Source organism: Argiope bruennichi, chromosome 9 (genome assembly GCF_947563725.1).
Source record: "Argiope bruennichi chromosome 9, qqArgBrue1.1, whole genome shotgun sequence".
Taxonomy (NCBI): domain Eukaryota; kingdom Metazoa; phylum Arthropoda; class Arachnida; order Araneae; family Araneidae; genus Argiope; species Argiope bruennichi.
This window is the reverse complement of record NC_079159.1, coordinates 33,922,040-33,941,382: the sequence shown is the minus strand read 5'-3', so window position 1 is coordinate 33,941,382 and position 19,343 is coordinate 33,922,040. Positions and strand designations below refer to the sequence as shown.

Here is a 19,343-nt window from a genome sequence, read left to right as displayed (position 1 = left end):
TACTTTTAAATTTGATGAGAAAAGTGGATGTTGCTATTGGAAATTTTGAGGTTTTTCTCTTATTTCAATATATAGACGGCCACTTACGAAATTTTTAATTCAAGAATCTTTAAGAGTGCATTAAGGTTTTTCCAATGACATCTTTACAATGACTGTACGGTGGACGATCCCAGAAAAAAGCTGGGTGGGTCATTTTTACCGCTAGTGTAAATAATATAGATTGTCATCCTTTGAACTTATATTTAAAATCATGTCATTTTCTGGAACAGCGTTTTTTCGAACATTTTTTTTTTCATATAGCGTTTATTTCTCACATCGCAATCGAAGCGTCTGATGCCCATATTGCGCATGTGACAATCGAAGTGAATTCTGCTTCCATTTCATATGTTTCTCATATTACAATCGAAGCACTTGCCTTTCGAAGCAAGGTGTTTATAACATTTGTTTTGAGATTGATTACTTTGAAAACACTCAATGATTTTTATTATTCTATACTGATTTTATCGCATACCCACAGATGGGTCTAGATCAGAGATGAGCGTAGGATTTTTATATTGCGTATTCAAAAATGGCATTATAGTCCTTAATAGAAAGGAAAACTAGAGGAATTTCTTACAATGTTTCAGACCAAATTGTTTGGACTGAAAAAAAGCTATTATACTAACTAGTGAAGAAAATCAGACGATTAAAATCTGGACAGACAGTCTTTTGAGTTTGTTAACGTTACAAGATCCTCATTCTCCGCATCAACTTGGTGGAGTAGAGATTGAATGTTCGTGACATTCAGTCTCTACTCTTCCAAAACCCAAAAATTCTCTTAAGATGGATCAAGGACCATGGTGCTTATCGGGTAAATGAAGAAGCTGATATTCTCGTAAAAGTAGGCACCATCGAAGGCGTTTCAATTGAAGTGCCAAAACCCCGGTGTCATCTTAAACAGATTCTCCAAGAAATATTTATAAGAAAGGGCAAAATATTTGGGACAGTGGAAACACTGGCCATTCTCTTTATAATGTCATCAAAACAGTAACATTGCAACCCCTCTCTACTGGACTAGTGAAGAAATTCTGTTTGTCACAGGACATGGTCCATTCCCTTCTTTTCTTCACCATTTCCATTTATCAGAATATAACTATTGCTCTTATGGAGAAGTCGGCGATCCCATCCATTTTGCGACATCCTGCCCTTTTACTCTTTCAGAGCACCTCCGAAAACCTTCCAAAAAAGATTAATAAACATGATTGGATTCCTAATTGGTCATGGAGAACTGTTGTAGTTGGATTAACCTTATTCATTTCTTAGGGTATCATTTAATAGCCTCATATTTTATTCATAATATATCCTGAAGCCCCCCAAAAATACCTAATTTTTATAATTGCTTTATTTTTTCATTTATGCTATACATTCATCCAGTTTTATTGTACTCCATATGTTTTTCATTCTAGTTTTTATGATTTTTTGAAATGTTGTATGTATTCGTATTTTGTCATGTGTATGTTTCTTTCCAATTAATTGCACTGTAATTTCTTTAAAAATTTGTCATTTTTATAAAATCCACCTACATCTATACCAAACCGGAAAGGGGCCACAAGAGCTCTGAAAAGGTGGTCGCTCTTTTGAACCTCATGTTAATTTCATCTTTGTTTACCTTCAATGAGAAAATAATGTTTAATATAGGTAAAGCGGTCAATCTTGTTTTAATAAAAAGATCTCAATGATTTCAAATTCTTTATGTAACCTAATAAATAGAACTTGTTTTGATCACAGCATTAATAATTAAAAACTTTTTTTATCTGCAGCGAAATGCAAGAAGCAGGACAAGCCTTCTTACGCAGGAAATAGATTATCATGTTAGTTTTTTATATCACGCCTTCTTAGCATTCGATTAGCGTATCATATATCCGCTTTCGTTTTCATGTTCTAAATATTATTTTCTTAGTCTGCTTTAACACAGTCGAAGCAGGATTTTAGAATATTACTTGGTCTGTTAACATATGAAGTAAGTAAATGCTAAGATATATTTATAATGTTTTGGTTATTATTATTCTGTTATAAAGTTATTACATTGCTATTATAATATATAAAAAAATCATAGAAGAGTTAAAAAATATTTCAAATGAAATATTCACGAAAATATTTCAAAGCAATATTTTATTAAATAAAGGTTTGCATTTATTTTTAAATTCTGAAGAGGATGAGTTCAAAGAATAATATACCCACGCCCCTCTAAAAATATACACATAAATTCTCCTTTCTTTAGTTTTAAGTCTGTGATAATTTGAACTGTTCAATAACGATCTGTGAATATTTTTCTTGGGTTCCTGAAGTTATTTAAAAAATACATATATTTTTCAAATTAAAAATTTTAAATATTATGAAATAAGTTTAAATTTTTTCATGAAAGTTACCTGAGTTTTATTCTGAATTTCTCATATTTAGTTTAGAAAATGCAATGAGATGGGTTAAGAAAACTCAAAAATGAATTAAAAAAATATATTCTGATTAATTTATTTACTGATAATAAAGCTGAATTGATCTATATATTGGAAAAGTTACCTTAGTTTTGTTTTGAATTTCTAATATTTAGTTTAGAAAATGTAATGAAATATGTAAAGAAAGCACAAAATGAATTTTAAAAAATGTATTTTGTTTTATTTATTTACTGATAAAAAGAATTGAATAGATCTATATATTAAAAAAGTTATCTAAGTTTTATTCTGGATTTCTCATGTTTAGTTTAGAGAACGTAATGAAATAGGTTATGAAAACGCAAAAATGAATTAAAAAATGCATTTTGTTTAATTTATTTATTGATAAAAAATTTAATTTATCCATTTATTTGAATATTACTTCAGAAATAATATTTCGACACTGAAAGAAGACAAATATATTTATTGATCAAACATAAAGAAAAATTATTTTACAAATTTATTTATAAGTTATCTAAGTTTTATTCTGAATTTCTAATGTTTAGTTTTAAAAAAAATGTAATGAGATATGTTTAGAAAGTAGAAAAATTTATTCTGTTTAGTTTATTTACTGATAAAAAATTAAATGATCTCTTTATTTGAATATTACCTCATAAGTAATATTCCAACACTGAAAGAAGAAAAAAAAATATTTGTTGATCAAACACAAAGAAAAAAATATTTTTAAACAATTATTATCGCTACTTAACAAAAATTTTATTTATGGTTTTCAGTAACAGTACTTTCATCGGTTGATATAGTATAATGTCCATATAAAATACAACGAATACTATTTTCTAAAACATATTTTTATCGTCAATAGAATACAGAGATTTCTTATTCGTATCACTAGTGCTGAATTCATGATATCAGTTTAGAATCTGATGGTGACAACAGCGTTCATTTGACATAGTTTTTAAAACATTTACATATATTTCCATGATTAATTTTTTTTAAATTACAGATCAGTTATATCCTTAGCTGTGTTTTTGCATTTATCACCGAATATGTACGTTTTTTTTTTTTTTGCTTTAAACTACAAAAAATCTTCAATTGGTATCCCTTTTGTTTCATCTTTAAAGAAGTCTAATTTATTTTCATTTATCTAATTATACAATATATGATTTGTATCATAGTTAGAGAAGTCAAAAATTGGCAATAATTTGCTCATCATATCATCATAAAAGTCATCAGACTTAGTTTTTAATATGAATCTGTATTCATATAAAAACGATTCAAATTTTCACTATACTTTTCTTTAACTGTTTCATAATATCATTTATAAATATAAAGTTTAGATCTTTCTGAAAAAGTATAAATAGTGCAAATATGCTTATTTAAAAGTAAATTTCTCATTCTTTTTCTGAAGAAAAATCAATTTTTATTTATTGTAGAAAAATATTCCAACGAAGAACTAGACATCTGGTTAACTCATTAGCGTTCAGATACAGCGATTTTAACATCAATACATCGTACAACTGCGACTGAAAAAATTATTAAGCATTAACTTAAGATTTTTTTTGACGAACTCACTTTTAGATTCTTTTCTTTTTATCGTATTAAATTCTCATATGGTTTCAACCACAGCCACCATTAGCTTTCGTTTAAAAGATATTACTCGGTGAATCTTTTTTTTTTTAAATTTTAACCCTTACTTTATATAAAATTATAAGTTTAGATAACGAACTACATAATGCTTTTTATTAAATAAATTTCGGGTCAATTATTTTAATTTTATTATTTAATTTTAAATTATTCTTTTGTACAGCTTGTTTTTGATATGGAGATAGATTTTCTTCATAAGATAAATTTAAGTGTTGAACGACTAAAGCAAAATCACTAAAAAAATGATATAAATGGTTTGGATATTTTAAATCGATATCAAAAATTAAACCAATTTCAGAGTCAGATAAAATATTCATTATATCAAGTTGAGAGATTCCTTCAAATTTTTTGATGTTTCGATATATATATATAGATAATATATATATATATATATATATATATATATATATATATATATATATATATATATATATATATATATGTGTGTGTGTGTGTGTGTGTGTGTGTGTGTGTGTGTGTGTGTGTGTGTGTGTGTGTGTGTGTGTGTGTGTGTGTGTTAGTCTTTTTTTTCTGAACATTTTGATACCAAAATTTTAAGAATATTATCAAAACTTACAGAAATTTTCAGAAAAAAAAACGATTAAGAGAAATTTTCTCTACCTCTTCCTCTGTAAAAGGAAATTTCCTCTGCCAGAATATCAACAGATATACAACCCTAGGATTCCTTGATGTGCACGAGGACAAAAAAACCCCGTAAAATTTTAAAATAAATTGAAAATTTAGTCTAACTAATGGTAGTGCCTATGCTTCTGGATTTTTTTAAAATTCATAACTTTGTTTAAATTTTTTTTACTATTTTTTGCCTTAATGCCATTTTTCTCGAAAAAAAATGAAGTTTGTCTGCAGGATTTCTCAAAAACTAAATATTCTTCTAATTTAAAATTTCATGCACGTGCTAAAAATAAGTTTCTCTTGACTTATGCATCAATTTTAAATAAGCTATTCATTGAAAAAAATTACTTGAATTTTAATTAGATTTTTCCATTAAAATTTCAATTATTTTTAATAATTGTATTTTAAAATCCTTTTTATTTAAAGTTTTATTCAATAAATTTAATAATTTAAGCTAATTACAGGCATTTCTTATGATTCTGGAGCATTTTATTTTGCATAACTTTTTTCCATTTTTTTTTCTTTCATTTTTCAAATTTAACGCAATTTTTCTCAAAAAGAAAAAAAAAATGTTGTTCGCAGGGTGTCTCAATCTGAATTTTCATGTGCATGCTCAAAATATGACTATGTTTTTTTATGACTTGCAGCATATAACAATTTTTAGACAAATCGCCCTCAGAAAATTTTTATATAAATTTTTATTAGATTTTTTTAAAAAAATTTCAGCTTTTTAAAAATAATTTTATTAAATTTTTTTAAAAAAACATTATATATAAAGAATGTATAACTTCAAAACTAACACATTTTTCTTGAGTCGTTTTTTCATTTCTTCTAGTCGTTACTAGTAATTTTGTGAATTTTGATCAATTTTTAAATTCAGAATCCAGCGCGCAGTAAAATAATGATTTTTAAGGTTAAGAAAAAAAGTATTCACTTTATATTTCTTTAATACGAAATATAAACTTTTTAATTCTTTTCTTGAAATTATATGAAAACATGAGAAACAATGTCATAGTTTATGAATATTTCATGGCTAAATTTTCAAATTTCACAGTTGTTTTATTTGTAAATTACATGGGTTGAAAAATCAATGATTTTGTTTGCTTTTATGTGTAATTGTTTAGAGTCCTAAGGTTCCTCGACCATTTAAAGTCAGAATATGGTACATTAACAATCATCGAAAGACCATATATATTGTTGACATCTAAATACATAATGCATTTTTAAGCTCTTCTACTGTAATAACTTCCAGGAACGTAAGTATTGTTACACTTTAAATATCGTTTGCCAATTATACATATTTTCCTCTAATTCCATTTTCAAATCTTAAGTATATATATACAGACGCTGCCCAAAATAATGGAAAAGTCTCGCTGAAAACAGTGATTTCCTTATGTGATCGTATATAACTAAATTAAAAACATAACGACTGTTTTTTTTTTTTTTGTACTACATTGCTGCTTATAGTCTCAAGGATGTGTACGAATATATTGTACACCACTGTTTGCTTAATTCTGTTTCGGTTGAAGTTAAAATGAGAGATTTGTCAGAGTTTCAAAGAGGGCAGATAGTGGGAGTACCTTAAGTTGCTGCATCGGTAAACGTAGTATCACAACTGTTAGGGGCATCAATAGGAACCGTGTCGAAGCTTAAGGCAGCATACAATGATCATGGCAAAATAGCATCTGTTAGAACGAACTATGGAAGAAAATCCAAAATCATTCCTAGAGACAGGCGGACATTAAGGAGGATTCTGATCACCAGAAGGAAAATTACGGCAGCAAAAGTAACTACGGAGCTGAATGAACATCAATAGAACTCAGTCTCGATCCATGTAGTTCAAAGAGAATTGCAAAAACAAAATATTTGAGTCAGAGCTGTGATTGTAAAACCCTTGTGACAGATATAAATCGAAAACAGCGAGTACAGTGATGTAAGGATCATAACACCTGGTTAGTAGATCAATGAAAACGTGTATAATTTTTCGATGAATCCAGTTTCTCCCTATTCCCCACCACGGGACGGATTTAGGAGTGGTAAACCCCCACAGAAGCCTGCAACCCAGACTGTCTCCATCCTATAATGAAGTATAAGGGTGGTTCTGTAATGGCTTGGGGCCTCATCTCATGTTTTGGAGTAGGTCTCCTTGTTATCTGACATAAACTGGTCAGTAACAATGACTATGTCACTCTCTAGGCCACCCAACTGCATTCTACGGTACAAGCAATATTTCCATCTAGAGAGTATACCTTCATATTGATAATTTCCGATTCATCGCAATCGAACTGTTCAGTCATGGTTGCGGGAACATGAGTACCCAGTTACAGACCTACCTTAGTTTGACTTGAGCATTAGAGAGCTTGTCTGTTTTGACAGATGTTATCATCCTATTAGCAAATAGTAAAATTTTCTGTGTTGATAGGTATAATCTTGATTGTCTTACAATTTTTTGTGAAATTATTAAAAATATTCACTGACAGTCTTAGTTTGCAAAGTTATGAAATACTACAGGTATTAAATTTGTTAATTTGTAATTTTGAGTTAAATGGTAAATATTGTGCAATTAAATTTTTTTTCCCCAAAATAATGAAAATGGTTGCGAACTATTATGTCAGTTAGTTTAAGTTTCTTTTTACATAAACGACATTCGTTAGGATTCGTTAAATTTGATTTTTCGACATAAATGTCAAAATCATTTCCTCAAGATGGTTAAGACAAAAAAATTTTCAACTGAATCCCGACTTCGACAGTATTTATGACAAAAACATTTTGTTGTTTTCGCCAATTATAAAATGAGCATAGCAAATAGGATCGTGTTTTTGGATCTAACACTAAAACTTTGACGTGTCGTCTGTAACGAAATATGTATAAGTATTGTCAAACAATCAAATCACAAAGAACTTACTAAACGAATTTTGAGGAATCGATATTTTGGATAATGGCACTTCCAAATCATCATTTAAGATTATTGGAGCTGATAATTTCGTTCTGATAGAAGATTGTGTATTTAATGGAAAATAATTCATACTTGAATCGTTTGGTAAAGCGGCGTATCCTTTTTTTTATGTCATTCATTCTTTTTTTAAATCCAAGAAATGAAGAAATTGTTAAAACCTTTTCACTTGATGAAATTTTCCTTCTTTTTTTCCCTCTGACACTTCTTGTCAAATTTTTTCTATTTCAAAAATAACTATCTGTTTTCATCATTCCTGCTCATAAAACTTTTTAGCAATTCCTGCTCATTAAACCTTCAAGAAATTCCTGCTCATTAAACCTTTAAGCAATTCCTGCTCACTAAACCTTTAATCAATTCCTACTCATTAAACTTTTCAGCAATTACTGTCCATTAAACCTTTAAACAATTCCTACTCATTAAACTTTTCAGCAAATCAGTCCATTAAGCTTTTAAGCAATTCTCGCTCATTAAACCTTTAAGCAATTCTCGCTCATTAAACCTTTAAGCAATTCTCGCTCATTAAACCTTTAAGCAATTCTCGCTCATTAAACCTTTAAGCAATTCTCGCTCATTAAACCTTTAAGCAATTCCTCTCGTAAGACCTTACTTTCACTAATTCATTCTTCAAGTCTTGTAAAATGTAAGTTGGTGGATTAGATTTTTTTTTTTTTTTTTGTATAATTAGAACTTTATCCGACCAATTTGATAAAATTCCTCTATGGAATATTTTCGTGATTTTGGGAATTCTAACTTGATCTCCTACTTTAATCTCCTGTACTGAATGTGGTGTTTTGAATCGTATAATTTGTGAAAAATTTGTGCCATATTATTTTCTTTCACTTCAGAGGGTTCAAGCCCACTTGTATTATTTTTGTAAGATTTTAGGATGAAGGTTATTTTTGTTAGAGTTTAGAATGAAGATTATTTTTGTAAGATTAAAGTATGAAGATCAACTACTATTAAATAAGTAAATGGCTTCTCTTTTCCTTTTTATATGAATCTACGATAAATTTCGAATTTCTTGGATGAAGTTGTCTTCCAAAGCACTTAAGTTGAATAAAATTTCTTGAATTTTTAATAGCAATATATGGTGTGCATTCAAGATAATATTTTAAATATCTTCACATTTAGGAAATACATTTTGTACAATTAAAGTAACACTTATGTTACAATGGAGTGAAATTACAATAAATAAAATTATGCATATTTTAAACATTTAAAATAAGCATAAAATCGTCAATTATAATCAAATTTTTTCCTGTGTATTCTACAGGAGGCCTTTCAATAAATTCAATGCGTGATTCTTCAAGAAAAGGTGGAGAAATACAAACACAACACCGTTTTATTTTATTTAACTTCTTATCATAAATATCGTTTTTTATAATTTTTTGCAGCAATGATGTATTACCAGACTGATTTCATTCCACGATTAAACATGTTCTTGGATATCTTAGCATGTTTAAATATGTTTATACAACACTACATTTTTATAAAAATAAATTAAATTATTTGCACTCTAACTATTATAGTTTCAGAAATATCATGTTTGTTAGAAAAAAATATTGTGGTCACCTTTAATTAACTCCAAATATATTTATTAGAATTGAAATAAAGGTTACTAATATATCATATTGATTGGAAAGTTGGGATTAAAGCAATCACGCCATCTCATCTTACAACAAATGCATCAATTAAATCTATTATGGTGTCCCAAAAGTTACTTTATAGAGCGCTATAAATGGCCTTATCTGGCTCAGCTTGTGCAAACATGCAGGCTTATCTATTAGCCGTCTATGCCATCGGTTTCAGTCGTACCAGAGCTCTACTACACTTCAAAAAAGTTATTTTGTCCATTTGGTGGGATTGCAAAAGCGTAATTTTCTACGAGCAACTTCCTCAAGATGAAACAATAAATTCTACGAAATACTGTCATAAACTGGATCAACTGAAAGCTGCCATAGCAAAAAAAGGCCAGAACAAATGAACCGATGAGGCGTTTGTTTTTCATGACAGCGTGAAAACACATATTGTATTAGTCGTAAGAGAGGAGCTCCTACTGTTTGATTGGGATGTTTTACCGCATCCTGTATACTCTCCAGATCTCGCTCCATCTGATTATTACTTCTTTCTGTCTTTCAAAAATTCTCTTCGTGATAAGCGCTTTAAATAAAAGCGCACCCCGAGGATTATTTCTTGTCCAAAACAAAACAATTTTGGAAAAAAGGCATAATAAGGCCTCCTGAGAGATGGAAGATGGTAATAGAGCAAAAGGGCTCTTATATAACAAAATAAATAATATCTTAAATAGTAAAAAATTGTGTATTCATTTCATATTAGAAATAGGAAAGAAATTTATGGGACATCCTAATATATTAGTCTTTTTTTAAATCCATGTGAAGTTCATTCTCTTAGTAAAAACATTGGAAATAAACCTTTCTTTTAAATGGTACAGATTTTTAAACATAGAAGCATAATGTTTCCATTCAGTCAAGTGATCAAAATATAAGAACAGAAACAGGAAGTCTGGGTTGAAAGTGATAAATGCACATAAATAAACTGCAGTTAGTGATAAAAGCATAAGAACAGAAACAAGTAGGCTAGATAGTGAGTGATAAGTGAACTGCATACTGCTCTTATAAAGCTAAACATATCAAGAATTTATCGTTCATAGGACATATAAAAAGCAAACAGTTTGATTGCGATTTGAGCAGCATTCACTTCGATTGCACAAACACAATATTTGTACCAAATGATTAGACTGCAATATGCGAAACAAATGCGATGTGGTCCAAAAACTGACATGCTTTTGAAAAATGATCCAAAAGATAAACATATTGTTTTTATTGTACTACTGCATATTTTAATAAATGCATTTTTTTTGTTTCATTTATTAAAAAGTGTTTATTTTCTATTTTTTATGCGTTTTCATTTATCTCATTGCTTTCATGTTACGCAGTGGGATAATTTACTATTTTTTGGTGTCCCTGGGTACTATCACTTTTTCGCATTTAATTATTCTTTTTCACTTTTTTATATTAATAAAAATGAAATGTACAAATTGGAGATTTCATGTTGATAAACAGTGGAAGTTTCCCCTTAACTTTCTCATATATAATTCAACAATTTGGAGCACACTTTTATGAATAAGTATAAAATATAATGAAAGAATCCAAATATACATATTGCATCTTTTTTTCTAATCCATTAGGTCGATATGAAGGGTATCCCAAAATTAACGCAAGATTTGAATTTGCCACCATTTGTGCAGTACAATGTTGGCAACTATATTAAAAAGCCATTTGAAATCTGATAGTTAAGGATTAGTAAAAATGGAGCGTTACATGATAGAACAACAGGCTTTCATTGTTCATCAAAAGTAATGAAAGAATGACGGCACGAAAATTTGAGAATTAGGTCCTAGAGTACGTGATTTAACACACGATTTAGGAACCAATGACCATTGGATTTCTATTTATAGTGTTATTTGAAATCAAGGGTCTATTTCAACAAGCCCATAAGCAAGCATGCTTTGAAGGAGGAAATTCAGTTCTTGGTCAAACGAAATTCAGTTACATTTATGCAAAATGGCCATGGAAAATTTCGACAAAAGAGGGCGTATGTGCCAGCAAAGCTGTGAAGTCATTTGCCCTATGTGTTATTCCATCCATAATCCTGTCCTGTGGTCTTTACTATTCAATAAAAATATAACAATTTAAAGGAAAAAAACTGAGGTTTTATTTAATTCGAATCACGCTGCGTGGGTAACGTTCCATTTTTACTAACCCTAAAGTATCAGCTCTCAAATGACTTTTTCATAGGGTTGCCAATATTTTACTGCACGAATGATTTCAAATTCTCTTCTTGCGTCTATTTTGGGACATCCTTTACCGAATTTCATTGACAAGTACAGCCTTGCTGCTTTGACTAAATATATTTACATGAATACGAGCGGGGAAACATATACTATATCTTTAGAAAGAATGCAACAACCACAATATAAGATTTAATTTGAAGCAAAGATAAAAAAGTTGCATTATATAATTCTGAATATTTGTTTCATATCTTAATTCTGTCTTAAGTCATATCTATATCAGTGTGGCACCGAAGAAGTATGTATATATAAATCAGGTGATCAAAGCCTTTGTACAAGGATCATAACACAGACTCAGATGGCCAAGAAACTGGATGTCTCTTGACGTCGAAGAACTCATAAAAATTCTAGTTATTAAATCTTCTACAATTGGACACTTTGCCAAAGCTCTTGTCTTAAGTTCTCCCCTAATGCAAAGAATTAACATACATTTAATGTATTTTATCATTTTTAATCTTTCACAATTTAATATGTAATGCAAAATGTGATGTTTTTCTAAATATTTTTTTCTGTACCAATAAGCGTTTTTTCTAGAAGGTTCTTTGTTGTTTGCAAGGGTACAATTTCATCAAATGTTCTTTATTCCTTCGTGCTAGGTGGGGTTACTCTTCGGCGGCGCCATCAAGCTTCCCGCATGGCGTCTGGCAAAGTCGGAGTATTGTTTGCATATCTAAATTCCAATTGAAGTATTTTTTTAGCTCAAGAATGTGATAAATTAGTTCAACTTGCTCAATTAGATATGCTTGAAATTGAAACAAAGAACCTTAACAAGATTTCACTGAATATCATTTGAGAATTTTTTTTAGCAAACGATATTACAAAATGCATTTTTTTTTTTTTAGTTTTGCAGGTAAAATATCTTTATCATCTGCTGATAAAGGAATTGTAAAATAATGGAGAATTAGTTTAGTCCAAAAACAATAGGATTCGTTGATGTCGGATGTTGTTAAAAGATTCTTTCATACCGCGCTTGAGAAAATTGATATGGATGCAAAGAAGGGTGTTTTTATACATTCTGCTGAAAATCCCGATGATATAATAAAGGCATGCAAAGACCTAATACAGAGCTGTATATCTGGAGGAAAAATAGAAGCTGCAGTACCAGATGATAAATATGGGGGTATAAAATTATATTTAAATAGAGATGAAGTCGTACAGAAATTTCTCAGCAGAAGATTCTTATTGAAAGAAAATGGCGAAACACTCGCCACTATACACCCACTGACAACGCAGCTGATTGTCCGCGATGCGAAAATTTTAATAGAAGAAGAAAAATTTGAAAAATTCATGCTTTTCATTCTAGATAACTTAGATATTAAATACCACCAGATTTTGAAGATATCGAATATTCCCTTTTCAGAACATCATCCAGATGTTTTGACTACCGACTTAAGAATAATTTTAGATATCCCCGAAATAGAAGATCTGTATGTTTTTAAAGATGTCGGTTTACCCAAAGACTTAGAAATTCCAACAGGAACAGGGAATGAAATGATAAGCCTGAATTTTTATTGCCCCACATGTAAAAAAGGCGGGCATACTAGTTGGAGTTGCCCTAAACGCATTGGCTCCGAAGTAGCTTTGAATTCTTCTCCAGAAAAACCTTCAAATGCTGAAGCTCCTCATACACCGAAGTCACGAAATTCTATACCAAGTCACAAAAAGGAAAACACAAAAGAAGTTAACACTCCTGAGGTTACACTTCCGCCTGAAAAAATGGACGTTAGTAAATTCGAAGGGAAAGTTGGAAAAGAAGAAGTCAGATATTACAACATATTTTATCCTAACACCCCTGGTAGTAGCAACAAAAAAGTAGGCGTGTCCAGTTCCTCTACAATGAAGCGTTCCCTGTTTCATAAGGATGACCAAAAGAACGAGTCCAATTCCAAAAAAGCTCGTACTTCACTCATAAATAATGGACAAGAGCAATCTGAAGAAATATCAAAAAACGGCAATAGTGAAAATGATATTTATGTCATTCAACCATCTGCTTCAACGAAGAAAGTTCAACATTTGAATCCCACAAGTGGTGAGTATACATCTTAGTACAATTATTAAATTTAGAAAATTGGGATATTTTGTTTTAATAATGAAATCTTTCTCATTTCTGCAAGTTAATGGATATTAAAGGCTTTGTCAATGGATATTATTAAGGATTTATCAATGGATATTATTAAGGCTTTGTTAATGGATATTATTAAGGCTTTGTCAATAGATATTATTAAGGCTTTGTTAATTGATATTATTAAGGCTTTGTCAATGGATATTAAAGGCTTTGTCAATGGATATTATTAAGGCTTTGTTAATGGATATTATTGCTTTGTCAACAGAAAAAGTAAAATGCACAACTAAATGAATAATTTTCAACTGTATGTTAGCATAACTTTGTTTGGGCATAAAAGTTTAATCGCAAATAATGCTGGTTTCTTTTTTAACAATTCAATATACGAATCCATTTTTTGAATATTAGAACACGCGAGAGGGCATTTTGACTCCAAGTTATCAAAAAACAGGGAGAGTGCTAGCTCAGTGGTCAACCTCGTCATCTCACCGCCGTTCAAAATTACGACGTCAGTCCCGAAATAGCTCTAGTGCAGATTTAAAACGGGTCGTTAATATAAATAAACTAAACTAAAACTAAAATGAACAAAAATAAAATATGGTCAGAATATATAAATGTTTTTCCATTAAAGTATGTTCTTATTTAAGATTCAAATTCGATTTTTAATAAGAAAAACCAAAATATAATTCAGTTCTTTTTTCCATAACTTTTCTGGATCCATTTCTATTTTCCTTATTTCATTTATATAAAACTTATTTTTTTTAATATAAGTAAATTTATTTCCTGTATAAAAATATTGGTAAAATAAAATATACATTATGCATATAATTTACATTTGAAATTTTTTAGCAAAAAAAGCTTAAACAAGTTGAAAATTTATATATTTTGTCTTCCATTTTTATATACATGCTCAAAAAATGCTTTTATTATTTCTCATTCAGAATGAAATGAATTGTTAACATAAATTTCAAGATAATTTAATCATATAAAAGAATGCAATTTATATAATGGTTTGTTACATTTTTTACGTGCAGAAAAGAATTCGAACAGATTTTCTGGAATATTTAGATTCTGCGTTTTGTTTAAGTTCTGTATCATGACTACTTTCCAAAATTTCATGAAAATATGATGAATCTGAGCTATTATAAAACTATCTATAAGTAGGAAAACTTGCGAGATCTCTGAATCTGTGTTGTTAGCTTACATATTCATAACATTAAAAGAATCTGAAGTGCTAGCACACGCATGGGTCAATTTGACCCCAATTCTCTTGTAAAAAATGAGATACATTGTTTCATTGGTTTGTGCTCTTTTCATCTTCTTCTTCTAGCTCCCTCATGAAGGTATACGAAGAAACAAGTATGAACTTTTATAAATTCCTACAATTTCTAAACAAAAGAGAAAGGATGTAGTCAAAAAGACCCCTTGGGTGTGCTGACGGGTTAAGGCTAACAATATTTAGAAACATATACTTTGACGATGATGGAAAAACTTAAATTTAAAAAATTTCATATAAAAAGTCATGCTGATTAAAAAAGAGAGATAAATATGATTGTTAGCAACCACTTTTGAATGAGAAGAAACAAAATACTTAAAAGCACTAACAGGAAATTAAAAAAAAAAATACGCCGCTCAAAAGAATTGCAATTGCAATCTTGTGGTTTTTCTCTATTTCAAGAAATTTTAACCTGTAAAAATTTATCGATTTTAATTCCTTTTTCTTTCAAACTCAAACTTTTTATTTCATTTTTAGAAGTGAAAACAGCATATATAATTTTAAATATGTAATAACACTATTTCCATTTTTACATTAATAACATCATTTCAAATAAAGCCTTTTTAAAAATGAAAAAAAAAATGAATATTAATATTTTTAACCCTTAACTGGGAAGGGTGAAAATTCAGGACTTAACTGGGGAGTTGCGGTCTACGAGATCGCATTTTCTTTACACTCAAATTAATTTTTCTAATGAAAGTATTAATATAAAAATCAGCCAATATAATTTGCAGATATTCTTTTTGAAATATAATGATCAAAATGATAAAAACATTTTATCATTTCATCGAGCCAGAATCGTTGTTGTATTGTGTAATTCTTAAATAAACCAAATAAATGATTTTTAATTAATGAGTTGGTAGAATGGAAGTTAAAAGAATGGAGGTTTCATGTTAAACTAATTCCAGGAACTTCCTAAGAACAGGCATAATCCAGATTGTTTCCTCTTAATTTCAAATTATATATTTTTAATTTATAGGGTGATAGGCAGTATTATGCTATTTAAATGCAGGAAACCTACACAAAACATTGACCTAAATCGTAGGCATAATTCTTAAGAAATTTGACTCAAACTCATTTTATTTTCCACTTATAAATGAGTGCACAGGTATAATCAGCAGCAACAGTTGCGGATCTTTGCTGACAAAACAATAAATAACGAGTAAAAAGCGCCGCATTTTGCACACGACACGTAGGAGGATCGCAGAAGATGCCTGCATCCAATGCCTTGCCAATGTTGCTTACGATAAAAGAAAACCTTACAACATTGCCTTACGATAAAAGAAAACTAGGCCGGATAGTACGGAAGCCGGACAGTCACGAGCAGGATACTTGAGATTGTATCGTATTCAAAATATACAAATATTTGTTTTTCTTTCATTCTTAATGCCGTCTTTGCTTTTCTAGAAAGATTCGAAATCTACAATGTAAACTCAGGAGGCATATCACCTAATCCAGGTCCTTCATCACTTCAGGTCTTCTCTGTCAGCATTCCTCCTCGCATCAAAGAGATGTGGATACCATTATGCGGTTTTCAGAGCATCGAGCAGTTCGAGCCCTTCCTGGACCATGCTAAGAAAAGAACGAATCTACGTAAATTGGCAATATTATACGATGTGAACTTCGATGAGCTGAAGCAACATTTGAACCATTTGAGAAAAGCATATTATAATGAAAAGAAGTCAGGAAACAATGAAGTCTGTAAGGAAGAAAAAGAGTTCATGGATTGGTTTGGAGGATTGGTTGATAGGATGAATTGAATTTAATGGTAAAAAGAAGTAATTTAGAATTCGCTATTAATTGGTGGAGTTCATCTAATTACACCAAAGCTTTTCTGTCTCTACCAATTTATTCATAAGTAATATTTCATGATTTTATGAATTATATTTATGGAACTGCTCTTCACATTATTTTGGAAATGGCAAATGGTAAAAATAATCAAATTCCACTCAGCACTTCTTTTGAAGTAATCAACTTATTTATTTAAATTAGACAAATATCTTATTTAATAAAAAAAGTAACTTCTTAATACTTATTACAAATATTTTTTATAAGGATTTTTTTTTTCAATTTTTGTACTGTTTTGGATTATATATATTTAGATATACACTGTGTGGACAAATTATTATGACCATTATATCTTTATATTGGACTAATTTTTTTTCTTCTATACAATGGTGGACCCCTTTTGCCCTTCATTCTTGGATGGTAATACATGGATATTAAAATGAGCACAAAGCTGTTCATCATTTTTTGCTTTCTAATTTACATATAATTTGGTGCTTATTTATTAAGATAATGAAAAATTCTCAAATTTACACATAGTTTTCCTTTTTTGAAATTTTTAGAATGTGTTTTGGTTTACAGTATTGATAAAGAATATAAGAAATGTAGAATAAATACCACTTGAAATTGTTTCCATTCATTCACTTCTGTTTCGTAGAGATAGAATTTTGTAATCGAAATTTCATTTGCTTTTTGATGTGTAAAGATGACTAACTTCACGTCACAAAATTCAGTGTATTCTTGTTGACAATACAATCTTTAATATTTTCAGAACATTATTATAATTTAATAGATTGATTTTTTATTGTATTTTTAGCTCATTTCAGACATCATTTTGTAAATTTTTGAACAACTTCAATCAATTTTTTTTTATATTTATAACAACGAATTATTAAATATAGGATTATTCAAGACGGCGGTGCAGAATTTAGGAATTTCGTTCTAGTAAACGTATTTTTCTCTGCTCTTCGTATACGAGGAAGTAAAATGAAGGTCAATAGTATCCTTCGTAAATTTATATCTGATTATATAATTTTGAAAATATATAAATAGTTCTCATATACAATTTTTTTTAATTATATATATATATATTTTTAAAATTTGTTAATTTTATAAGAAATAAGAAATTTATTGTTAAAAGTTAAATGATAATTTGTGATTAATTATTTCCCTTGATTAAATCCAAACTGTTATTATAATTGTTGATTAAGGTATCAGATTATGTTCGGAGATAACATTTTTATTGTACCAAATAGCTAAAAACAAACTTGAAAGGTCACTATTAGAAGAAAACAAATTCACTCATTGCCTTTAGTTTTTGAAAAATCTGTTTATTTAATGAAAATTTAGTAAAATTTTCAGTGTTAGGAAAAACAAATAATGGAAATATTTAATTTTTATTTCACACACACACACACACACACACACACACACACACACACACACACACACACACACACACACACACACACACACACACACACACACACACACACACACACACACACACACACACACACACACACACACACACACACACACACACACACACACACACACACACACACACACACACATATATATATAAATGTAAAGTTCTGTAAAACATGTCTAAATGAAGCTATCTTAAAATCCACGATCTATTACGTCCTCAAAGGGTTTGGATTCATGCATACCAAAATTTCATGAAATTTCATTGCATTGATTTTGAGGTATGTGTTCCTTGAATCAATCACACGGAAACTTGAGTGATGACGAAAATTTTGATACCAAGACCGTATACCAAATTTTATCTGTCTAACTCAAAGTAATTTTGAGATAATGTGCTCACGTACAGAAGTAGCAATATACTTAATTCTAACCAGTATGGGATAATAGGATAATTCAACCAGAGAGATTTGGTTAGAATTATCTCAAAAACATTCTCGCATATTCTAGTTAGAGGGAGGGGTTCTTCCCTTCCCCTCACTTAAAATAGTGGATATTGGGGAAGGCCATGAAGAGTGTCGGAGAATTTATGATTAGCACAGATGAGAAGTGTGTACTTGAGATAATGTGCTCACATACAGACGTAGCAATATACTTAATTCTAGCCAGTATGGGATAATAATTCTACCAGAGGGATTTGGTTAGAATTATCTCAAAACATTCTCGCATATTCTAGTTAGGGGGAGGGTTCTTCCCTTCCCTTCATTTAAAATAGCGGATATTGGGGAAGGCCATGAAGAGTGTCGGAGAATTTATGATTATCACAGATGAGAGGTGTGTACTCTTGAATAAAGTAAAGAAAACATGAACTTATTATTGATCGCATGATACTGGCTTAGTTTGGTTTAGTTTAGTTAATTTAGTTTAGTTATATTAACATCCTGTGTAAAGCAACACTAGGGCTATTTTGGGACGGACTTCGTAATTTTGAACCGCGGTTAGGTGACGAGGACGACACATGAGCTCGCACCCCCCTCTCCACACCACACCAGCGGGCGCATGATGCTGGAGAACAACAGTTGAGAAATATCGCATGGCATCAATTTAACTTTATTGCTGAATCTAAGGTGTGTGCTGAATTTATTTTTCATTTTTTTAACGATTAATCCCTGGTATGCGGTTGATACACAAGCACCAGAAAATTGATTAATTATTTTTCACTCATTTTACCTACCGATTAAACCCAAAAACTGATATTA

General features: G+C 29.9%; 1 protein-coding gene across 1 annotated transcript; it reads left to right on the top strand.

Moving 5' to 3' along the window:
- Positions 1–1,949: 1,949 nt before the first annotated feature.
- Positions 1,950–17,667, top strand: LOC129984766 (uncharacterized). The gene is made up of 3 exons (XM_056094719.1): positions 1,950–1,999; positions 12,130–13,562; positions 16,279–17,667. Exons 2-3 carry the CDS (start codon positions 12,467–12,469, stop codon positions 16,629–16,631), a joined length of 1,449 nt encoding a protein of 482 aa, XP_055950694.1. The 5' UTR covers positions 1,950–1,999; positions 12,130–12,466; the 3' UTR covers positions 16,632–17,667.
- Positions 17,668–19,343: the final 1,676 nt, after the last annotated feature.

Excerpts from the sequence above, each read along its gene's own strand:
- LOC129984766 (XM_056094719.1), top strand. The coding sequence starts at position 12,467 with ATGTCGGATGTTGTTAAAAGATTCTTTCATACCGCGCTTGAGAAAATT. Across the intron at positions 13,563-16,278 it reads ACATTTGAATCCCACAAGTG|AAAGATTCGAAATCTACAAT; the intron begins GTGAGTATACAT and ends TTGCTTTTCTAG.